Here is a 19,391-nt window from a genome sequence, read left to right as displayed (position 1 = left end):
AGGTCACCCTAGGAGAAGAAATTAAATCAAAGCCCCCGTTCTAAGAAACCAAATACCACCAAAGATGGCACTGATCCCAATTTCCATGTTCCCACCTACCCGGGTGAAAGTGAGAATGCTCATGGTTTGGTTTCATCACACTGAACATACAAAATTTGTAGTTCTCACAGTAAATTCTGTAGTTGTGCCAGAATTAGTGAAAAGGTGTGTTGTTTAGATATAAAAAGGTACCTGGGTTAGGTGAGGGTTTGCTCCTTGCAAACAATTATATGTGAGCACATCCACTTTCAGAAAAGAATAACAAATAGCTTTGCAAAGTAAAATGAATTTTTTAAAAAGGAAAAATTGGCTTTCATGCAATAAATATGAAACATGAGAATGTCTTCTTAAAAATCACCTCTTCTTGACTAGGGGCTGGAGGGTGGGCATTAACACTCTCAGAGGTTCTTAATATATGCAGGAATTTATAGAATTATTGAGGGAAAACTGCTGGTCTGAAAAAAGAATTTTTTTTTTGCCATGCTAATATGTTAGAAAAAATTGGAATGAATTTTCTCCTACCTACCCAAGAAATAATTTAAACACTGTAGGTAAAAGCTAAACACTTTGTACTTTTAAAGGATTGTCAGTGTTTTCACGATAAATGACCCATTTTCTTTGGTTTGTAACTCACTGCCATACACAATTTGCTCCAGGCTAACATACTCACCCTATTTCATTCAAAGGCTTCAGTTTCAATTGATTCAGTCATGAACTAATGCAAAAATGAGAAGGCTGGTTGTTCTGATATGAGGAGTAAATCTGTGGCTTTGTTTCTAATCAATATTAACTGACCACTTTAGGGTTTATAAAGAAAAGAATCTCCTCCACAAGAGGGCAATTGAAAAGTGTATACTGTGATACTGCAGTCATTCCTTTTTATGAGAAATTTCACCAAAGATGTGTGACGGCGTCCACATAACAGTCTGAGGTTTGTGGCAGGGTGTTTACAGGCAACCCCCGGAAAGTTCCAGAGGACCTGGGTCATGGAACGGTACTCTGTTTTTTCCATCAGCTATAGGGTTTTCAACTTGAACTTGACATCTTAGCATCTTACACAGAAAATGCCTCTACATTAATTAGGGTAATTTTTGTGGCTTGTGGCTACTGATATACAAGATTTGCATTTAACAGCCCATAGCAATGTGACATTTATTGGCCACATGAATGTTAAATAATTATCCTGGAAATTTGGAAAGAGACAGCTTTAGGAGGTCTGATTTATATATAAACCCAGTTCACAGCACTAAATTTCTGGGCTAGGTTTTTTTTTACCCTTTCCATTTTAGAGTGCAGAGCTCTCTTATTCCTTCTGAGATAAGTTTTTGAAGTAGCTGGAAATGTACTGCAGGACATCTCCTTCCAGATTTTGTACTAATGTGTTAGCCAATAACATGGCCTTATTATGAAGTTACATGGTAACACCTTCAGTTTTGCCCGTGGAAATTAATTATGTGGGCTGAGTCCCTTCTGGGTAAAAATACAGACCTGCATTCAAGGGCTTGTGTTTAATCTAAAATAAGAGTCAGATGCTATATGAAACTGCATTTGACCCGTGTGGCAGTCGAGGTCCCATGATACCTTTTGCAACAATAGGGTGAAAATCCTAGTGCCTTGGCCAATTTCCAAATGGTGCAATCCCATTTCCCCACTTGCTTACCATTTCCTCTGCCATTCCGAAGTGGAAAAGAAAGTCACTTTCTAGCTTTTAGGGGTTTAGGAGGTTAGGAAGACTAATGTGAGGCGTTTGGCACACACCACCTCTGATATATTTGCTAGTCGGTGGTGATGTGAAAACAACTAATTCTGCCTTTGTAAATTTTAATGTAAATCGATTTACAAAATCCCAACTTAAAAGCTGCATTTCAAATATAAACCTAATTTCATCAGTTAGTTGGATAAAGGATTCACTCAAAAAAAACTTGACCTCATGAAAAAATGAAAATATTCTAAAGTGTGCGGTTATGTAGTAGTGGTGCAAATGTTATGCGGGGAGGAGAGGCTTGAAGATGAGGAACCAGTTTAGCACATTTAGCTGTGGAGAAATTCTTACTCAGTTAAGACAACCCTAGCCTTTAGCTCTGAAAATGGCTGGAATTATTGTTTCAAATGGCTATGGTTACTAAGAACAACTCGTTTACATGGATGGCATGAGGAAATGAAGACGCATGTGTTCTGGCAAGGAGGCCTCCCCCTCCTGTGGCAGCTCTGCCACCCCCCCCCCCAACGACATGCAGAGTTACGAGCACACACAGGCATTAGCTGGTCTCAACTATGATATGAACTGAAATGGCACAGCAATGGGATGAAGATGGTTTCTGCACCTGTGAGCTGGAAGTCATCACCTGTTCCACTGTGGCAGTTGGCCTGGTCATCGTCACACTCATCCACCGGGTTCCCGTTGGGAGTGGTCGGTCCAGCTGTAGGTGCTGAAATGAGATCCAAGTATTATTGTCTCACACCTTCGCAATGTATTCTCAAGCCTCTGGCTGTTGGATCTGCTAAGGCTTTTGCAGAAAACTCTAATCTGCGGTAAGAAGGCCAGGCACATGGTTTGTCTCTCTTTCAGGAGCTAAATGGAGTTGGATTCTGCAGAATGTATCAGAGATTGCTTTTTTTTTTTTTTTGGTATTTGATCCATATCTGCTGAGTAGAGTTGGCTGCCTTAGCATTTTATATGTAGTTATCTATGTAAACATCCTTTTTTTCTGAAAAGCTCTTGAATTCTCACTATTTATTTATGACCTTAGAGTTGAGAGCTTTGATGATAGAGATTTTGCCTGAACTGTTTTTCCTTTCATATTCAAGGTGCTGGAGAACTCACTTGTCATGAATTCTTTTATATTTGTAGTATTTACTAAGTTTGCTAAGTTTATATTATATTTTTCCCCCAAAGGGAGTCTCAACATTCACATTTAGTACAATATTGTTCTTTTTTTAAAGGGTCATTCCATTTCTCTTTAAGTAGCTTCTCAACCTGTGAGCCCTCTCTCCAAAGCAGGTGTGTGAGAGAAGCTGTCTCAGATATCCTGAGGGTCATTTTACCTGAACTCTCATAGGATTGCATTCCACTGCTGGTCGGTATCCCCATATCTTTGAATTCATAGTTGAAAAGTAGCCAACATTAATCAAAGACTGCTTTTGAAGTCCTTTCAATTTAGTTCAGTCTTTTTTTTTTTTTTTTCAGTCTGTTACTCATTTTTGCAATCTGTTTAATATTTTACAGTTTTGGGCATTACATTTCACTTTACAAGATTCGAGATAATGTACAGTTCTCTTGATGTTTGAGAACCAGACAAGATGCTGGGGGTGGGGGGGGGGAGGGACTGTTCTCTGATAGCTTCTGGCCAGTAGGAATGTGCCAGAAACTGTTGCTTTCTCAATAAAAATGTGACACTGTTTGTTATGGTGCTTAAGTGCCAAGATGAGTTATGACATATGAGGAAACATAGCTAAGTTTCAACTTGTTTAGCTGCCCAAGTACACACACCAATAATAACTGGGAAATCACCATGTACAGATAATGTACACATTAGGATATTTACCTAATAATTACCTACCAGATAATTACCATTTAGGTGTGCAGTCTAGACTTTGTAAGATGCATACACATGTTCTGGGCTCTATTGACTGCTTTTATTATATCAGTAGACGCCTTCCTCTCTGGCAATCCAGGTAGTTGTCTTTCCTAAGCTCTCCTTGCTCTTGATAATATGCTACTTTTAAGTATTTTAAACTCTTTATTCATTTTGCTGATTTTTCTGCATTGCTTATGGTGTTTCTAAAGGCAGAGTTCCATACTGGAAGTGGCTCAGGGCACTGCATTAGGTTGAAAAAAGCAGAAAGTGAATGATTTGTTTGCTCCAGTTTTACTATTTGAAAAGATACTATCTTCTGTGGTTCTCTAATTGTTTCTTAAATATAAATGCTAGCTCAAAATAGGACGGGCATGCATGGGAGACTGGACTGGACTTTATCCTCTGTCTATATCCTTTTAGGTTTCTTCTTTAGAACAAGGCACAGAGTACATATTTAATAAGGCCCTGTTAATCGATATAAAGTAGAAGAAATGCACTCCCTTTCACCAACTGTGTTAAAAAGCTTTGACGGTACATTACTTTCCCCAGATGTTAGTTTCTCATACAGCTCGGGGCAACTTCCTCACTTCTGTGAGTGCTTGGGAACATCTGCAGGCAAATCCCCTTCACTAGCAGTTTCTACCTCACTACAGAGTTGACACTGGCAAACTGCCACCAGGCTCAGTCTTTTCAACCATCCATTCACCCCACCTCCTAAATCAGCGTTGCTTTCCAGAACCCAGGCAAGGACCTGGACTGGAGCAGCACCCTTTTCCAGATGACCACACTTCCCGGGAAACTGAACGAAGGCATCGGCACTTAGTGCAGTCTGCCTGTCCCTCATTTTCTTGGCATCTTTGTCAAAGCCCTGGCACATGGTCATTCCTGGTCTCTGTTGATAAAGATTGGATGATTTAGAAGTCCAGGACATGACTACAGATATGAAAACAACCACACAGTAAAGAATGGGAGATAATGGCTTGCTTTTAAATAAACACATTGAAAAGTAGTGATGAATTATTCAGTAGTATGGTGATTGATAGCTGAAGAGTTTGTAGTGCATAATAAGAAAAGTTTTATGGTATTTAATGTGTTCAGGAATATAATTACATTTGGGCAGCTCAAAACACAAATAATTTTAAAACCACAAGAAGGAGATATTAAAAATCATTCTTCAAAACTACTGTGAGCATCGATGCTCAATGGCTTAACATCTGGGTGCCCACAACAGTCACCCTTTGAGCCAGCCTGGAGAAGGACCTCTATGGAGATAGAAAGCTGGTGTAGGTAGCTCATGTGTGCCAAAATCTAAGGCAGATGGGGATTCTAGCACAAAAAGTTACTAAACGGTACAATAACCAGCTCAAAACATTCATCTCCTTTATTATATGTGAAAAGAGAATGTAGTCCTGAGGTCAATATGGGAACTGAATTTGTACTTGATGTGACCTTCATAAAATAATCTAAGTATATGAGGTAACATCTCCAAACAGATTTCACTGTATTTTCATATACATTATCTCCTGTAAAGTTCTGTTTCTCTGTTCTCTGTAGCAGCCTAAGAAATTCATCCAAGATAATGTGTCTTGATGTCTCAGCCTGTCAAATGTTGCTTCCTGCCACTATGTGATGATAGTCAATGCTACCATCATAGAAACTGGATCACACATACACCTCTACACAATATTTAAAAAGGCAAAGGAATTAGTGGTTTCCAGGAATCAGGGGGAGGAGCAAGTAGGTTACCTGCTTAGTGGGTATGGGGTTTGACTTTGGAGTGATGGAAATGTTTTGGAACTAGATAAAGGTGGTGTTTGTACAACTAAATTGCGAATGTACTAAATGCTACTAAGTTAAAATGAATTTTATGTTATGTGAATTTTATCTTAATAAATTATTAAAAAAAAAAAGTCGAGAGAGACAACCCCACATAATCTGAGGACAGTCATACAAACAACCAAGACAAAAGTAGCACCCTGAAGACGCTGCCCTGGGTACGTGTCCGAGCATTGAGCCACACTGCCAGGCAGGCTGAGAGACAGAGAGTCACCCGGCGGGGAAAAGGGTGGCGATTTGCGACAGCACCATCAGGGGCATAAATGCATGAAAAAGGAAATAAAACACAAGTAGGGAATGAGAAGGGACTCTGGAAATCGTAATTACCTTCCACTTCACAGCCGAGCAGCTCCATTCTCAGCCCTAACCCGCCGTGAGTGGCTCTCTCGGGGTAGATTCTGATGAATCGTGTGGAAAGAGCTGGAAAAGTCCGCAGCTCAGGTGTGTCGTAGTTGTTGTTGCCCTCGAAAGACTATGAAGCATGAAAAATACAGGTCATTAAAGACAAAAAAGAGATAAGACCTCCCGTTTGGCAGTTCTTTCTTCCCTCTTCAGGACTCTGAGTGGGGCAGAGAAACAGTGGTTGACGTTGATTTCATCAGTGAGAAAGAAAAACAATGAAACCTTCTCTAGGAAGTGACAAATGTCATTTCTAAGAAAGTTCCGAGTATACACTGAGGCTCTACCGGGAGCTGAGGATTTAGTCAGACACATTTTAAATGTTAGGTTGATACCCCTTGGAGAAGCGACACTTTTATCACTTCCTTGAGGTGGAGGAAGAGAACTCAAGAAGAGAACTTGCCATTTTTCAGAGCTTCTAATAGATACCCCATTTTTGATAAATACTCCTATGACATTCTCTTAAATGAGAGGGTCCTAGTTTTGCTACAACTTGGCCTTCTAGAAGAGGGAGCAATTATTAATAAATATCTGAAGTAGGATATAGTAAATTTAATGTAGCGCAAAGGCTGTTTATTCAAGAACTTGGGTTATTCCAAACCACTGAAATTTCTGTTCATTTAAGAAGTATCACCAGTTGGAGTCATTTGTAGATAAAAGACCCTCTCGTGTCAGGAAAGTACCAAGGGCCCTGACAGCAATGTTCTGATTCCTAGTTGAATTGTACGATGAGTTGGCACCTCTTTTGAAGCATGTCCAGCTTGAAGTCACTGTGACACTTTTCAGGAGCCCAGACCACCCACTGCCAGTCTGCTGTTGGATAATATTATTTCCCTTTGTTCATTGACAGGAAGGTCAACAACCTTGAGTGGAATCATAAGAAAATGGAGCAATGACTAGGCCTGTTTTCTTGTCCAAGAAATGGATAAGCCTCACTGTATCCTCTTCTTCCAACACCATGCTTTTTTTTTTTTAAAATATCTTTTTAATTTTTTTTTTTTTTTTTTTGAGATAGGGTCTCTCTGTATCACCCAGGCTGGTCTTGAACACCTATGCTCAAGGGATCCTCCAGCCTCAGCCTCCCGGGTAGCTGGGATTACAGGGATGGGCCACCATCCTCCGCTCCAGCACCATTCCTAATCCCATAGAAAAGGGGAGAAAGGGAGGAGGATTAAAAAATAAAATAGTCTTATCATTGGGAATGTCCTTTTTTACATATGTCAAATATTATATGATGTTTATAGGTATAAGGCATTGTTTTAAGGCCTTAAAATATATTAACTCATTTAATCCTCAAAACAACTCCATGAGAAGAATTCTAGTATTACCTTCCTTTTACAGATGAGGAAACTGAGGCACAAAGCAGTCAAGTAATTTGCCATGGCCATACAGCTAGTAAGTGGTAGAGCCAAATTCAAATCTAGGCAGTTTTTTTTTTTTAAGACAGAGTCTCACTCTGTCACCCCAGCAAGAATTCAGTGGCATCATCATAGCTCACAGCAACCTCAAACTTCTGGGCTCAAGAGATACTCCTGTCTCAGCCTCCTGAGTAGCTGGGACCACAGGTATGCACCATGACACCCAGCTAATTTTTTTGGTAGAGACAGAGTCTCAATCTTGCTAAGGCTGGTCTCTAACTCCTGAGCCCAAGTAAGCCTTCCGCTGTCTCCTCCCAGAGTGCTAGGATTACAGGCGTGAGCCACTGCACCCAGCCTTTTAAAATTATTTAAATTTTTTGTAGAGATAGGGGGGTGGGGAGTCTCACCATGTTGCCCAGGTTGGTCTCGAACTCCTGCCTTGGCCTCTCAAAGTGCTGGGATTATAGGCTTGAGCCACTGTGCTGGCACACCTAAGCAGTTTTAACTGGTGCCCTTAATCACACCATGCTAATGCCTCTGCCCTTAGAAATCATCTAGTTGAGTCTCCTCTTTTTTACATTTGAAAACACCATGATCCAAGAAACATCTATGCCCAAAGCCACATATTTAGTTTCATTTATTTGTTGCAAATTGGGCTAGTAGTCCTGGTAGATCAGATGGGGTGGCTGGCCCTTCCTAGGCCATGCCAATCAGGAGTGAGAACTGTGTCTAGTGGCTGGGTTGAGACATCATTAACCAGTTAAAAATGGGCTCATTCAGTGGTGGAAATGTCATGACAAGATAATGGAAGCATGAGAGTGAAGACACACAGATTGGGTTAGGCTGTAACAGAACCGGGGGTGGGTGGGTTTCCGAGTTCTGGAAGGAAATTAATTGGCTTTTTCCAACTCAGAAAAGCCTTTAGGAATTTAAAACTCCATTGCTAACATAGACCTGCCTCTTCCAATCAAAGTTTCCTTCTATTTTTTTAATCAAGAGTAAATTCACTTTTGGGGTTCTGCACTCTTGATAGAACTGCAATTGCTGCCAGTAATTGAGAACTTGACATATATTATTGTTAGGCCCAATTAAGTTGTTGTCAGTAAGATACTAATTATAATGAAAATACCATTACTACACATGCAAGTTTTATCTATTTAACATAGTTCCAAAGATCGTAGCAAAAAGCATTTCTATCTATGGCATCCCAGGCTCATCTCTTAATTTTAACTTGATCAAAGAATTAGTGCAATGTAAATACATTATAAAAGCTGTCAGTGGTAGCCGGGAAGAATATTAGCAATGAAAACCAATATGGAACTAAGCTAACTTTGATAGTGTAAACTTGCTTTTGGATTCTCTTTGTGTTCTGTTGCTAATTATGTTTTAGATGATGAGAGCTTTTGAGTGTTATGATTTTGTATCGGTTCCTGAAAAGTCTAGTTAAAACACTCTGAGATAGCTTGTCCATCACACAATATTTAAGGGTAGGGAGTAAGTATAGGGGAAACTGAGTATTCATTTCACTTTTACATTAAAAGGTACTTTGCATCCAGGGCAGGTCATCTTCATTTGTAAAATTAAACAAGCATGTTTTACATATCTTTATATAATTAAATAATATATGCTACTCTAAAATGAAAGGTTTTACCAGTTTCCTTTTTCATCTTAGGGATTTGATTTCAGTGGAAGGGTGTGTTAGGAACCACAGATGAGGCTCTACATAAACAATTTAGAAGCTTTTATGGTTTTCAATGTCACAGGAGGATGATAATGATGGATAGGATCCTATTTTGGGAATAAATCCTAACACATCCAACCAATCTTGAATTGAGTATTGTGTTAAAACTGAAAAATGTGTGTAGGCTTCCCGTGGAATTCCACACTTGATCTACTACAATAGAGTGATGGCTTTAGACTGGATCGCAGACGCCTGGATCAGACAACAGAGACAGGGAAACATATGACATGCCCTATCAAAAGCATATGGTGATTTGTTTTCTTTCTCTCCCGGAACCCTGGTGTTGCAGAACATGTCACACCAGCGCACGCTGCCATCGGCAGCAGCAGGAAGTTGTTGATCTGCAGCATATTCACACTTTATTCTGATGCAGTCACTGTGACGCTCGCCGCTTCTTAAAATAGATCAGCTCATAAGGGAAATTCCTGATTCTCACATTTATTTTACTTTCTCTTTCCCCCAAACGAAAGGGACAGATGTAGAAAGGGACAATGAAATGGACAAGAGAAAGAAGGTACCTGCACATATAACTATGACACAGAAAATGTTTTAGAAACCACAAATGAAGGAGGGGAGACGTGGGGAGAGATCTGCACGTTTCTGACAGTGCTGGCCCTGTCACCCTGTCGGTGGTCGGCTGCTCTGGGGCTGACCCACAGCCCACGGGGGACAGGGTGATCTCCTCAGAGCCCCACATCTGGAGGGAGTGGGAGCTGGCGGCACCACAGCTTGTTTCCTGCCTGCAACGCCTCTGGCCTGAGTCACTATATTAAGCCATATTCCCACACTTGCTTAGAGTGGGAGTGAGGATAACTAATATTCCCTCCAATGAGCTAAAAATCTTCTTTTTTCACAAGAGGAGTAGGTTCAGGGCGAAGCAGGGATGGAAAGGCTAAGACCAAAAGGCCAACTGTGTTGGTGTGAGAAGTATCCTCAGCCCAATACAATTCCCACGCTGCCCACAGACCCTAGACTGCTGATTGTGGGTGGGTTGTTCCTTGCTGGAATCCTAAACCTGCGTCCAGGCCACCCAGTATACTCCTGCACGTCCTTTCCAAAGTGGTGCCGTGTGCTCAGGAAATGCAAATGAATTTCGCCATCAGCCTAAGTAAAACATAATTACTAAGGTGGATCTGATTGATTAAAAAAAATTATATATTTTGGTGAATGTTGGAATATTGTTATATTGAGAATCCCTTTTCTTTCTTTTCACTGGATTATCAAGAGATCAACTGCATTTTAAAAGGCTTCAGTGCACATAAAATATACTTAAGCAATATTCACAATAGCTAAAAGGTGGAAGCAACCCAAGTGTCCATTAATGGAGGAGTGAATAAACAAAATATGGTCTGTGCAAACAATGGAATATTACCTGGCCTTAAAAAGCTTGGAAATTCTGACACACGCTACAACATGGATGGTCCTTGAAGACATTATGCAAAGGAACATAAGCCATTCACAAAAGGACAAATACCGTATGAGGGTCCTAGAGCAGTTGAATTCACAGAAACAGAAAGTAGAAGGGTAGTCACCAGAGGCTGGGTGGGGGTGGATGGGAGTTGTTGGTTACTTGGTACAAAGTTTCAGTTTTGCAAGAGTAGAAAGTTTGGGAGATTAGTTGCACAGCAATATGAACATACATAATAGAACTGAACTGTGCAGCTGAAAAGGTTAAGATGGTAAATTTTATATTATGCATAGTTTATCACAAGTAAGAAATTTAAAACATGCTGGGCACAGTGGCTCACACCTGTAATCCCAGTACTTTGGGAGGCCAAGGTGAGGGGATAATTTGAGGCCAGGAGTTCAAGACCAGCCTGGGCAACATAACGAGACCCTGTCTCTACAAAAAATTTAAAAAATTAGCTAGGTGTGATGGCATGCACTTATAGTCCTAGCTATAAGTGGAGACTGAGGAAGTAGGATTGCTTGAACCCAGGAGTTCAAGGTTGCAGTGAGCTACGATTGCACCACTGCACTCCATCCTGGGTGACAGAGCAAGACCCTGTCTCAAAAAAGACCCCAAATAACAAAAAAAACACTTAAACTAGGGGTGGGTGAGACCCAAGTGAAAAGAGTGGCATCTTCAGAGAGGGTCTGAGGCCTTGCTGGGCTGTGCTCTCAGGCCAGGCCCTCACCCTCAGAGCTGCCCTGTCCCCTGTCCTTGTGTGGAGTTGTCTGTCCTTCCCCACATGGAGGGAAAGGGGATCAACAACGCAATTGATTTTTTTGCACGTTATCTCGGACATCACTTTCTGCACCATGTTCCTATCTTCCCTGGAATTGGGGGTCTTATTGACACTGTCACACACCTCCTCTGATCTCACGGCTGGAAGTAAATAGGAAGTCGCACTTCCTCAGGACAATGCCTTGACTTAAGTCAAGGATGTCAGGACTGACTTCCTCACGGTCTGGAGCCCTCACCTTCGCCTTGCGCTTGCTGTCGTCCATGATCATCTTCCAGTCCGAGCCGTTGTTGCTGTAGCCGACCTTGAACTTCCTCATGAACACCTTGTTCTCTCGGTGCTTCCCGCCCTGAATGATGATGCCGCGTACGATCCTCTCCTCCCCCAGGTCCACCTGGAGCCACTCGTTCACGTAGGGGTGAGGTGTGGGGGGCAGGGCCCAGCCCGAGCGACTAGTCACCAGGCGGATGTTTTCAGGCATCCAGTTTCTGTCCGCTTGGTTTGATGCTGTAATCTGGGAGTCAGAAATAAGTCCAGACACCATGCCCAGCATTCCAGAGCAAGGATAATCTAGGAGATGGAATGAAATGGATAATGTAAAATGATTTTCTCGGGAGCCTCTGTGCTTAGAATGAAAATACAACGTATTGAGTAAAGACATGGTTTTATACCCATTCATATAACATTTTCAATTTCTGGATTCTTTTACAGCAAACTGGAGCCTTCCCTTCCCCAAGCCTTCCTCCTGCTCTTTCAGAACTTCCCTCCCTACACTTCCATCACAGTTGACAATATCTTCAATAAGAGCATAAACTTCTCCCCTTTTGAGGTCTTCCAAGTTCAATGTCAAACTATGGAGGTTCCAGTCTCTTTGGTAAGCGGAAGTTATCCCCAGCTCAAGTCCAGGCCCTGCTCCAAACCACAGTTTATGATGGGTTGGAGATATGTAAAAAAAAAAAAAACCAAATCCAACAGCAAGAAAGTTGCTGAAACAAAGGTAAAAAGATGGGGATATGGAGGTAAAAGGAAAGAAAGTGTGTGACTCAGCCTGGAAAGAGAAGAGGGGAACCCCCAGAGGAGGCGGTGGCGTCTGGATGGGTGTGGAAGGACAGTGCCCATCTTGTCCACAGCTGTCCTCCCTCCCACCCCGACTTCTAGTTGCATTAGGGACTTTCCACACGAATGTCCCATTGTCATTGCAAATATACCACATCCAGACTAAGACAGTCCTTTCCCCTTGACACTGAATCCCCTTACTGAACCCTGTATTATATTTATTTATTTATTTATTTTTTCAGACTGGGTCTCCCTCTGTCACCCAGGCTGGAGTGCAGTGGTACAATGATAGCTCATGGCAACCTCAAACTTCTGGTTCGAATGAAGGTCCTTCCTCAGCTTCCTGAGTAGCTGGGACTATAGGTGAGAGCCACCACACCTGGCTAATGTTTTCTATTTTTAGTAGAGATGGGGTCTCGCTCTTGCTCAGGCTGGTCTTGAACTCCTGACATCAAGCAATCCTCCTGCCTCAGCCTTCTAGAGTGCTAGAGTTACAGGCGTGAGCCACCGTGCCCAGCCTCATGTCATTACTTGACTTAAACATTCACTGCCTGCTTGCCTAGGAATTGCGTGAGTACTTTTCAACCAGGCCTGCAAGGCCTTCCACATCATGTCCTTATGAAGCCTCTCCTCATTCACACCTGTTGCTAGAGCCAGCTAAGATGGAACACTTCCCCACCTCTGGGGATGCAGAGGCTTTCCTTTTAGTCCTCTCACGGGGCATTCGTCATCGTCTGCCCTTTCCTCTCTCTGAACTGTTTAAAATCTTGACCTATGCTCAGATGCCACTCCATTTATTTGGTTTTTCCAATCTCTGCAACTGGACACAGTTTCCCTTTTTGCTGGGACTCTTCCCAGCGCTTTGCCTGCATTTCTCACACGCTGCTTATGTTTAGTTCTGCGAATTGCTGGTCTTTGCCTCCCAAGATTTTCACTTCTTTGAGGACATAAACCAAGTCATATTTTTCTCTTTTCTATGATGCGTTATGCCCTGTTTTATACACAGTATTTGCTCAACAAATATTTGCTGAATGAATCAACTTATTAACACAATAAAAGGCAGCTGTCGTTTTCTCAAGTGCCCTTTCCTATAATTCAGCCACAGCATTTGCTCCGGGCTTGGATCTGGAAACCAAGAATAAACTCAATGGGAATTTTAAAAAAGATTTATGAAAACGATTTTACTGAGGGCCTAGGAAACCATTATGTTAAAAATAGAAGTCCCATGTTTTGGCCACCGTGGTCATACCTGCCTGATTCAAAACCAGCTTTTATAAAGGCAATGTGTAGCTAGTAATGGGGACCAGATGTCACCATGTGGGAAAAAATATCATTAACTTGAATATTTTAAGGGGAGCAGAACTGTCACCGGATTAATGCCCTTTCCCTAGTGTGGAGCTGGCTGGGTCACAGTTTACAGACCCACAAACCCAGGGGTGCCACCTCCCATTTAGCCAACAGATCCACGGTACAGGTAGACTACATCCCAGATGTCTGATGTAAAAAAGAACCCAATAAAAGGGCACCTTGATTGGCCTTTTATTGAAAACCACGTCACCCATTTTTAACAACGATGAGAAGAAAAATTATACCAACAATTAATTCAAGGTTTGAATAAGATGCTCATTTCCACTTCTATTCTTCTATGATATAATAGGCTTCCTCAGGTGTGGTTTAGCCTGGCTACATGTCAAACCCTCTGGAAATAGTGTTGCCAGACTTAGCAAACAAGCAAACAACAGAACAAGACGCAGGATGCTCAGTTAAATTAGAATTTCAGAGAAACGAGGAACAATTTTTTAGTATAAGTATGTCCCATGCAATAGTTGGAACATATTTATACTAAAAAAAGTCTGTTGTTTATCTGCATCAAATTTAACTGGACATTCTGTAATTTACCAGGCTATCCTGTTTGGAAAGCTTAAAACCAGTCCTGGATAAGAGGGAGAAATGAGTTCTGAAATGGGGGATTGAGGTGGTTATTTTTAATGATATTATTTTAAAGTAAAATCTCTGTACTCAACTTTAATGGAAAAACGGAGACACGCTGATAAACCAAATATCCAGCTAACCAATTTTCAAAGAATGGAAAGTAGTAAGTGCATTTGATGGGAGACCCTGAATGAGAATAATTTAATCTTCCCTTGATGACTCAGAAAGTATCTCTGGATATTATGGAGCCTGAGATCATCATTGTGAATTCCGATTGACTTTGGGAGCACATGGACCTGTGCACCAGGTAACAGACTTCTGGTTAATAAACACAAGATAGCAGAGTCTGTAGTACATTCTTATACATTAACCAATAACCCTCCAACATGATTTTCACCAATTTCCATCTTTGCTAAAATGAAGAAAATGTTCCTTCCTTAATCACCTACAAAGCAGAATGGTCTGCTCCAATCTTGTTTTCTTTATATCTCTATTAGGGTGACATCCATCATCTACTCTGAATTTTCCAGGATCACTATATTTCTAAAAAAAACCCAATTTTTTTTTTTTTTTTGTCTCTGGTTCTTGATTCAGGAAAAAATAATTTCTGAAGACAAAAATCAGGTTAAAAAACTTGAGGCTCTCGTGGCTTTAGAAGTCAAGTGATGTGTTCACTCGGTAGCTTGGAGTTTGGTAGGGTTTTTTTGAAATCCAGATTGAATTAGAACTTGATTACTTCACAGCAGAGAGTGAAAATTATTTGAGGTCCAGCCACTTGTTTGTCAGAGGCCATGGACAGAACTGCAATTTATTAATTCCAAAATAACCAGGGAGCACTGGTTGTGCTCCAGGCATACAAAACACAACAGAAAACAAGACCAACAGGGGCTCTGCTCTCATGGACCTACAGGAATGCTGCAGCTCTCTTCTTCTTCATTCATCTCCAATCTGATGAGACCTTGACCTCAAAAAGAAGAAAACTATCTGCTCCTGGTAACCAAGAAGGAAACACTGAAATCATTGTCTTATTAGAGGCTCTGTTTGCAGGGCATATTGTAGGTTCAATTTATTGAGTACCACGCACTGCTTTAATTTGCTGGGTACCATTCAGTGAGCACTCATTCTAAACCAGGTATGCTATGAATATTCTTTCATTACAGCTGCATTAAGTGAGTCTTACAGACAAGGAAATGGAGATCAGAGAGATTAAATGTCTTTCTCATGTCAAACATTCACTAAGTGGACAATCCACAGCCAAGCCCGGATAAGTCTGCATATCTTCTGTGCATGTGACCGTCATTGCAACATGTTGGCCTATCCAAAAACCTGCCTAGATCAATTATTTGGAGATTAGAGCCATCTTACTAGTGAGAAAGTATTTAGACGTATAGTAGATGTCATGGTTAAAAGATTAGCACTCTGAGCCTAAAAGCAATAACTTCTTTGAAAAATAATTAGCCACTTAAAATAATTATAAAATAGACTGTACGAAAACATTAGAATATGCTATTTTAGATATCTGTGTTTTAATAACTAGGTCATTTAACCATTTTTAAAAAAATCCAACAAATTATTTGCCTTCTTTGCTCACATTCCTAGAATTCTCTCTCAGGGAAACCCTCGTGAAAATGAAAAAGGACAGTTTGGGTTTTAATAAGTATTTTATTCAACTAAAATGATGTGACATAAATACCCAAGAGCCTGGAAATTCAAAGTTCAGACTAACATGTTTGTGAAGTTTACCTCATTTCTTTCTGATATAGTGGCATGAGATAAGGCCAGAACTTTCCACCCAGACCCCAAGTGGCCTTGTCCTATGAATTTATGAGTAGCCTCTCAAATTTGTAATGCTCTGAAAATGACCGAGAACTTTCTGTAATTTAACTGCTGATCAAAAATAAAGCCAAGGTTAGGTTATATCTAACTTTCATTGTTCTTTCTACTCCAAAATCCTCCCCACCCAGTTACTGCCTCCAAGACCTTGAACTTTCTAAGTCTAAGATCTCAAAACAATAAACGAGTCTATCTCTGGGATGGAAATAAATAAAATTTTGGTAAAAAAAATCAGATGTCAGCTTTTACTTTCTAAGACAGACTAGTATAAACAAGTATAGTTTTCCCTTTTCATTAAACTCTTCTCCAAATTTCATGGAAAATTGCCAAGGTGATTTTTTTTTCCCTTCACCATTAATCAGATACTTTTAAAGTCCAGTTGATGTTTGCAATTAGTATTTTTCTCCTCTAAAAATAATTATACTAAAGACTATAAACATAAAAATGTAATGAAAAATTAAATACCCTAAAGACATATACTAACATGTTATTCAAAGGTAATTCACTGACTTTTAGAAGTTGTTCACTTTTAATTACTTTTTAGTGAATCAGTCTATGGATTCTGTCTTTAAACTTTTACACTTACGAAGAAGATTACATAGCACTAGATTTTTGGGGGTTGCTTTTGTAACGAAAGCTTCATAATGCATTTACTTAAACAGAAAGGAATTCTAGTATGATTGCTATGTCCTGCAGAATACAGAATAGTCATACAAGAAAATCAATGGACAAGTAACAGTGGCACTGATCACGGTGGAAACACAGTAAGAGTGACAGTTAGGATTATTCTTTTAGTTCCAGCTCTTTCCTGATCTGGCCTACGTTTTTAGCCACTTAATCCCTCAGTATCTCAACCTTCCTCATCTCTCAAATGGGTATAATCCATTTACTTATTCAGCATTTATCATTGACTTTTAAAGTCCTGTTAAAGTTTGAAGAAACAAAATAAAAAACGAGAAACATTTATGAGTTGATTTCTAATTTTGGTACATTTCATTCAACAAAAAATAAACATAGCTAGAGACAAAACCTAAGGGAAAGTTGTCAGGGTAGTTAGTGAATAAAAGGAGAAAGTCTTATAAGTTAAACTTCCTCTTAACTATACCAGATGAGGCTGCCTCTATGTTTCAAAATTAAAATGATGAAGTCAGTGGAGAACATTTCATGCAATAGTTATTTATTTTCAATCTACTAATTATCAGCGTGCCCTGCACCCAGGGAGCAGAGAGGAAAGGCATGGTCCTTAACTTCAAGGAGCTTACAGTCTAGAGGAAGAGGTGCCACTAAACACATCCCTGCCACGTTCCAGTCTGTGCTAAATGCTTTATGCCCATTAATCCTATTCATTACTATTAAATACAAGTGGCCTGTGCAGGATACAGTTTTACTATTTTCCAGGTGAGATAACTAAGGCTTTGAAAGATAAGTATATTTTCTGAAAAAATACACTAGTGTATAGTAAGGTAGAATTTGAACTCCAATTTGCCTAAATCCAAAGTATAGGCTCTTAATTATCGAATAAAAATGACCACATTTATACAAAATTATTCTCTCTGCATTTATGCAAATCAAAACGGGACACTCTATAAGCTGGAGCTCACCTGTTATTTTGCAACCATATACTTCAAATCTCATTGATATGCCAGTCTCCCAAGTCATAGGTTTGATTCGGACAAATCGAGTTATCAGTGGTTTGGGGAAAACTCCGTACACAACATCTGTGGGGTTGGTGTTTCCCTGAAAGACCTAAGTGGAAAAAGAAAAGGCCTTTTATTAGCAGACTTTTTGGATATAAAACAAATCCAAACACATGTTTTCACCAACGCTTGCAAAAATTATTTACAATTTCAGCATTGTCTACCAAGGCTGAGGTGGCAAGAATAACTCGAGATGTTATTTTATCAAATCATGGCCATCAGAAAGAGTCATATCTCATATAGAATGTTGTCCTAATTATCTATGCGATTTTCTGAGGCTATATTCTCTAAAAGCACTATTATAGGGATAACATTTATTAAAGGATACATGCCATTATTTAAAAAAGTGGGAAATTCTTAACTTTATCAGAAGACCTACGGAATACTGTAGACATGTCATGGGAACATGCACTATTTTACTTTCCCAAGAACCCTCAGAAGGAATGCTTTTTGAGTTCAGGGTAGGGTCTGGCTTTTTAAAATTCTAGGTTACATTCCCAGCTATAGCACTAGGTCAGACAGCTTTCTCCCTTTTGACTCTGTTCCTTGATGGAAGATCTTATCCCTGACATTAATTCATGACTTTACTCCTTTTTTGGTTATTGGTAAAATTATGTTTTAATGGTCAAAGTCAAAACTGAGTTATAAATGATTTTTAAGTGAACAGCAGGGTTTCTGCTTCTGGTTTTAAAAGGAGCCATTTTATTCCAAGAAAGATAAGCTGTGACTGCAAATGTAATGAGGGCCAGGCATGAATCGGTTTCCCGCAATTACCCACTGCCTGGGCAGGGGCTGCAGAAGTGGGCTCTAGTAAGATCTCAGAGGGACGGAGACTGTTTGCTGTCACACAACACTGTGGCCTCTCCATGCCTGGATTTTGCTTCAGCCCTGGGTTGGGAGCAGCCCTTGTAGCAGAGACATTTCTCAGTTCTGTGACTTGTGCACCTTCTCCTTCTCCTCCTTCTCTTAGGTCACACAACTAGAGCATTTCTAGGCACACCAGAGGTGTGGAGGTTCCTCCCCACCTTTCCAGGTAAGTACATGGCAGGAAGCTCATGGTTTCCCAGGCTTTCTCTTCCCCCTGGGAGAAAGGGCTTGTAAAAAGTCAGGCTGGTGTTTTTACTTCATTTAGTTTAAGGGCCCTGAACAGCTGAAGGTGGTCAAATGCTTTACCAAGTCGGTCGTTAGCTGGATCCCTCTCTGGAGACGATTTAATATCCTAATATATCCTAGTCTGTGATGGCCTTTCCATTTCTGTCCTGCTTCGGCATCTCTCTCTGGGAAACAATCTGTGTGGGAGCATTTCTGTGTGACAAGGAGTAACAGGAGCTGCCAGAGGAGTAGAGCCCCCAGCGATGGCGCTCTCCTTACGGGGTCAGCAAGTCCACGTCCAAGGGGGACCTGAACTCTGTGAGGGGTGCTGTGTGCTCTGACACAGCTCGAGGGTGTGTGCATTTGGATCCCAGGGAGGGCGTATGTTTGCCGAGAACCATGTGGGTGCACGCATTCGCTGCAACATAAAGAGGGTTGCAGGAATTATTGGTCAAGAGCTACTCTGGCTGAGGCATGGCCAACCCTGCCCAGAGAAAGAAAGAAATAGGGCAGGGGGAAGTGGCTGAACCCCAAAGTACAGAGAAAGGCAGGGTGGGCACCAACGACTAGACTCCTGTGGGATGTTTTGATTTCATTTAGATTCAGTGAAAGGGTTCACACAGAGGCCAAGTCTTTATCTCCGC

At 40.7% G+C, this 19,391-nt stretch overlaps 1 protein-coding gene across 6 annotated transcripts in view; it reads right to left on the bottom strand.

The window, feature by feature from the left end:
* NRP1 (neuropilin 1) overlaps positions 1-19,391 on the bottom strand; it is a 133,843-nt gene that overhangs the window by 19,280 nt on the left and 95,172 nt on the right. For 4 of the 6 annotated variants that reach the window (XM_020284191.2, XM_012776511.3, XM_012776512.2 and 1 more), the window contains exons 8-11: positions 17,560-17,704; positions 11,376-11,707; positions 5,781-5,925; positions 2,364-2,468 (exon numbers count right to left, since the gene is read on the bottom strand). In XM_020284191.2, coding sequence (XP_020139780.1) covers positions 2,364-2,468; positions 5,781-5,925; positions 11,376-11,707; positions 17,560-17,704 — 727 coding nt within the window. The remainder of the gene's footprint in view (positions 1-2,363; positions 2,469-5,780; positions 5,926-11,375; positions 11,708-17,559; positions 17,705-19,391) is intronic. The other 2 variants (XM_012776509.2, XM_012776510.2) reach the window with 1 other exon arrangement.

This window comes from Microcebus murinus, chromosome 25 (assembly GCF_040939455.1).
Source record: "Microcebus murinus isolate Inina chromosome 25, M.murinus_Inina_mat1.0, whole genome shotgun sequence".
Classification (NCBI taxonomy): Eukaryota; Metazoa; Chordata; class Mammalia; order Primates; family Cheirogaleidae; genus Microcebus; species Microcebus murinus.
Note: the sequence above shows the minus strand (reverse complement) of the source record. Positions and strands in the feature narration are given on the sequence as shown.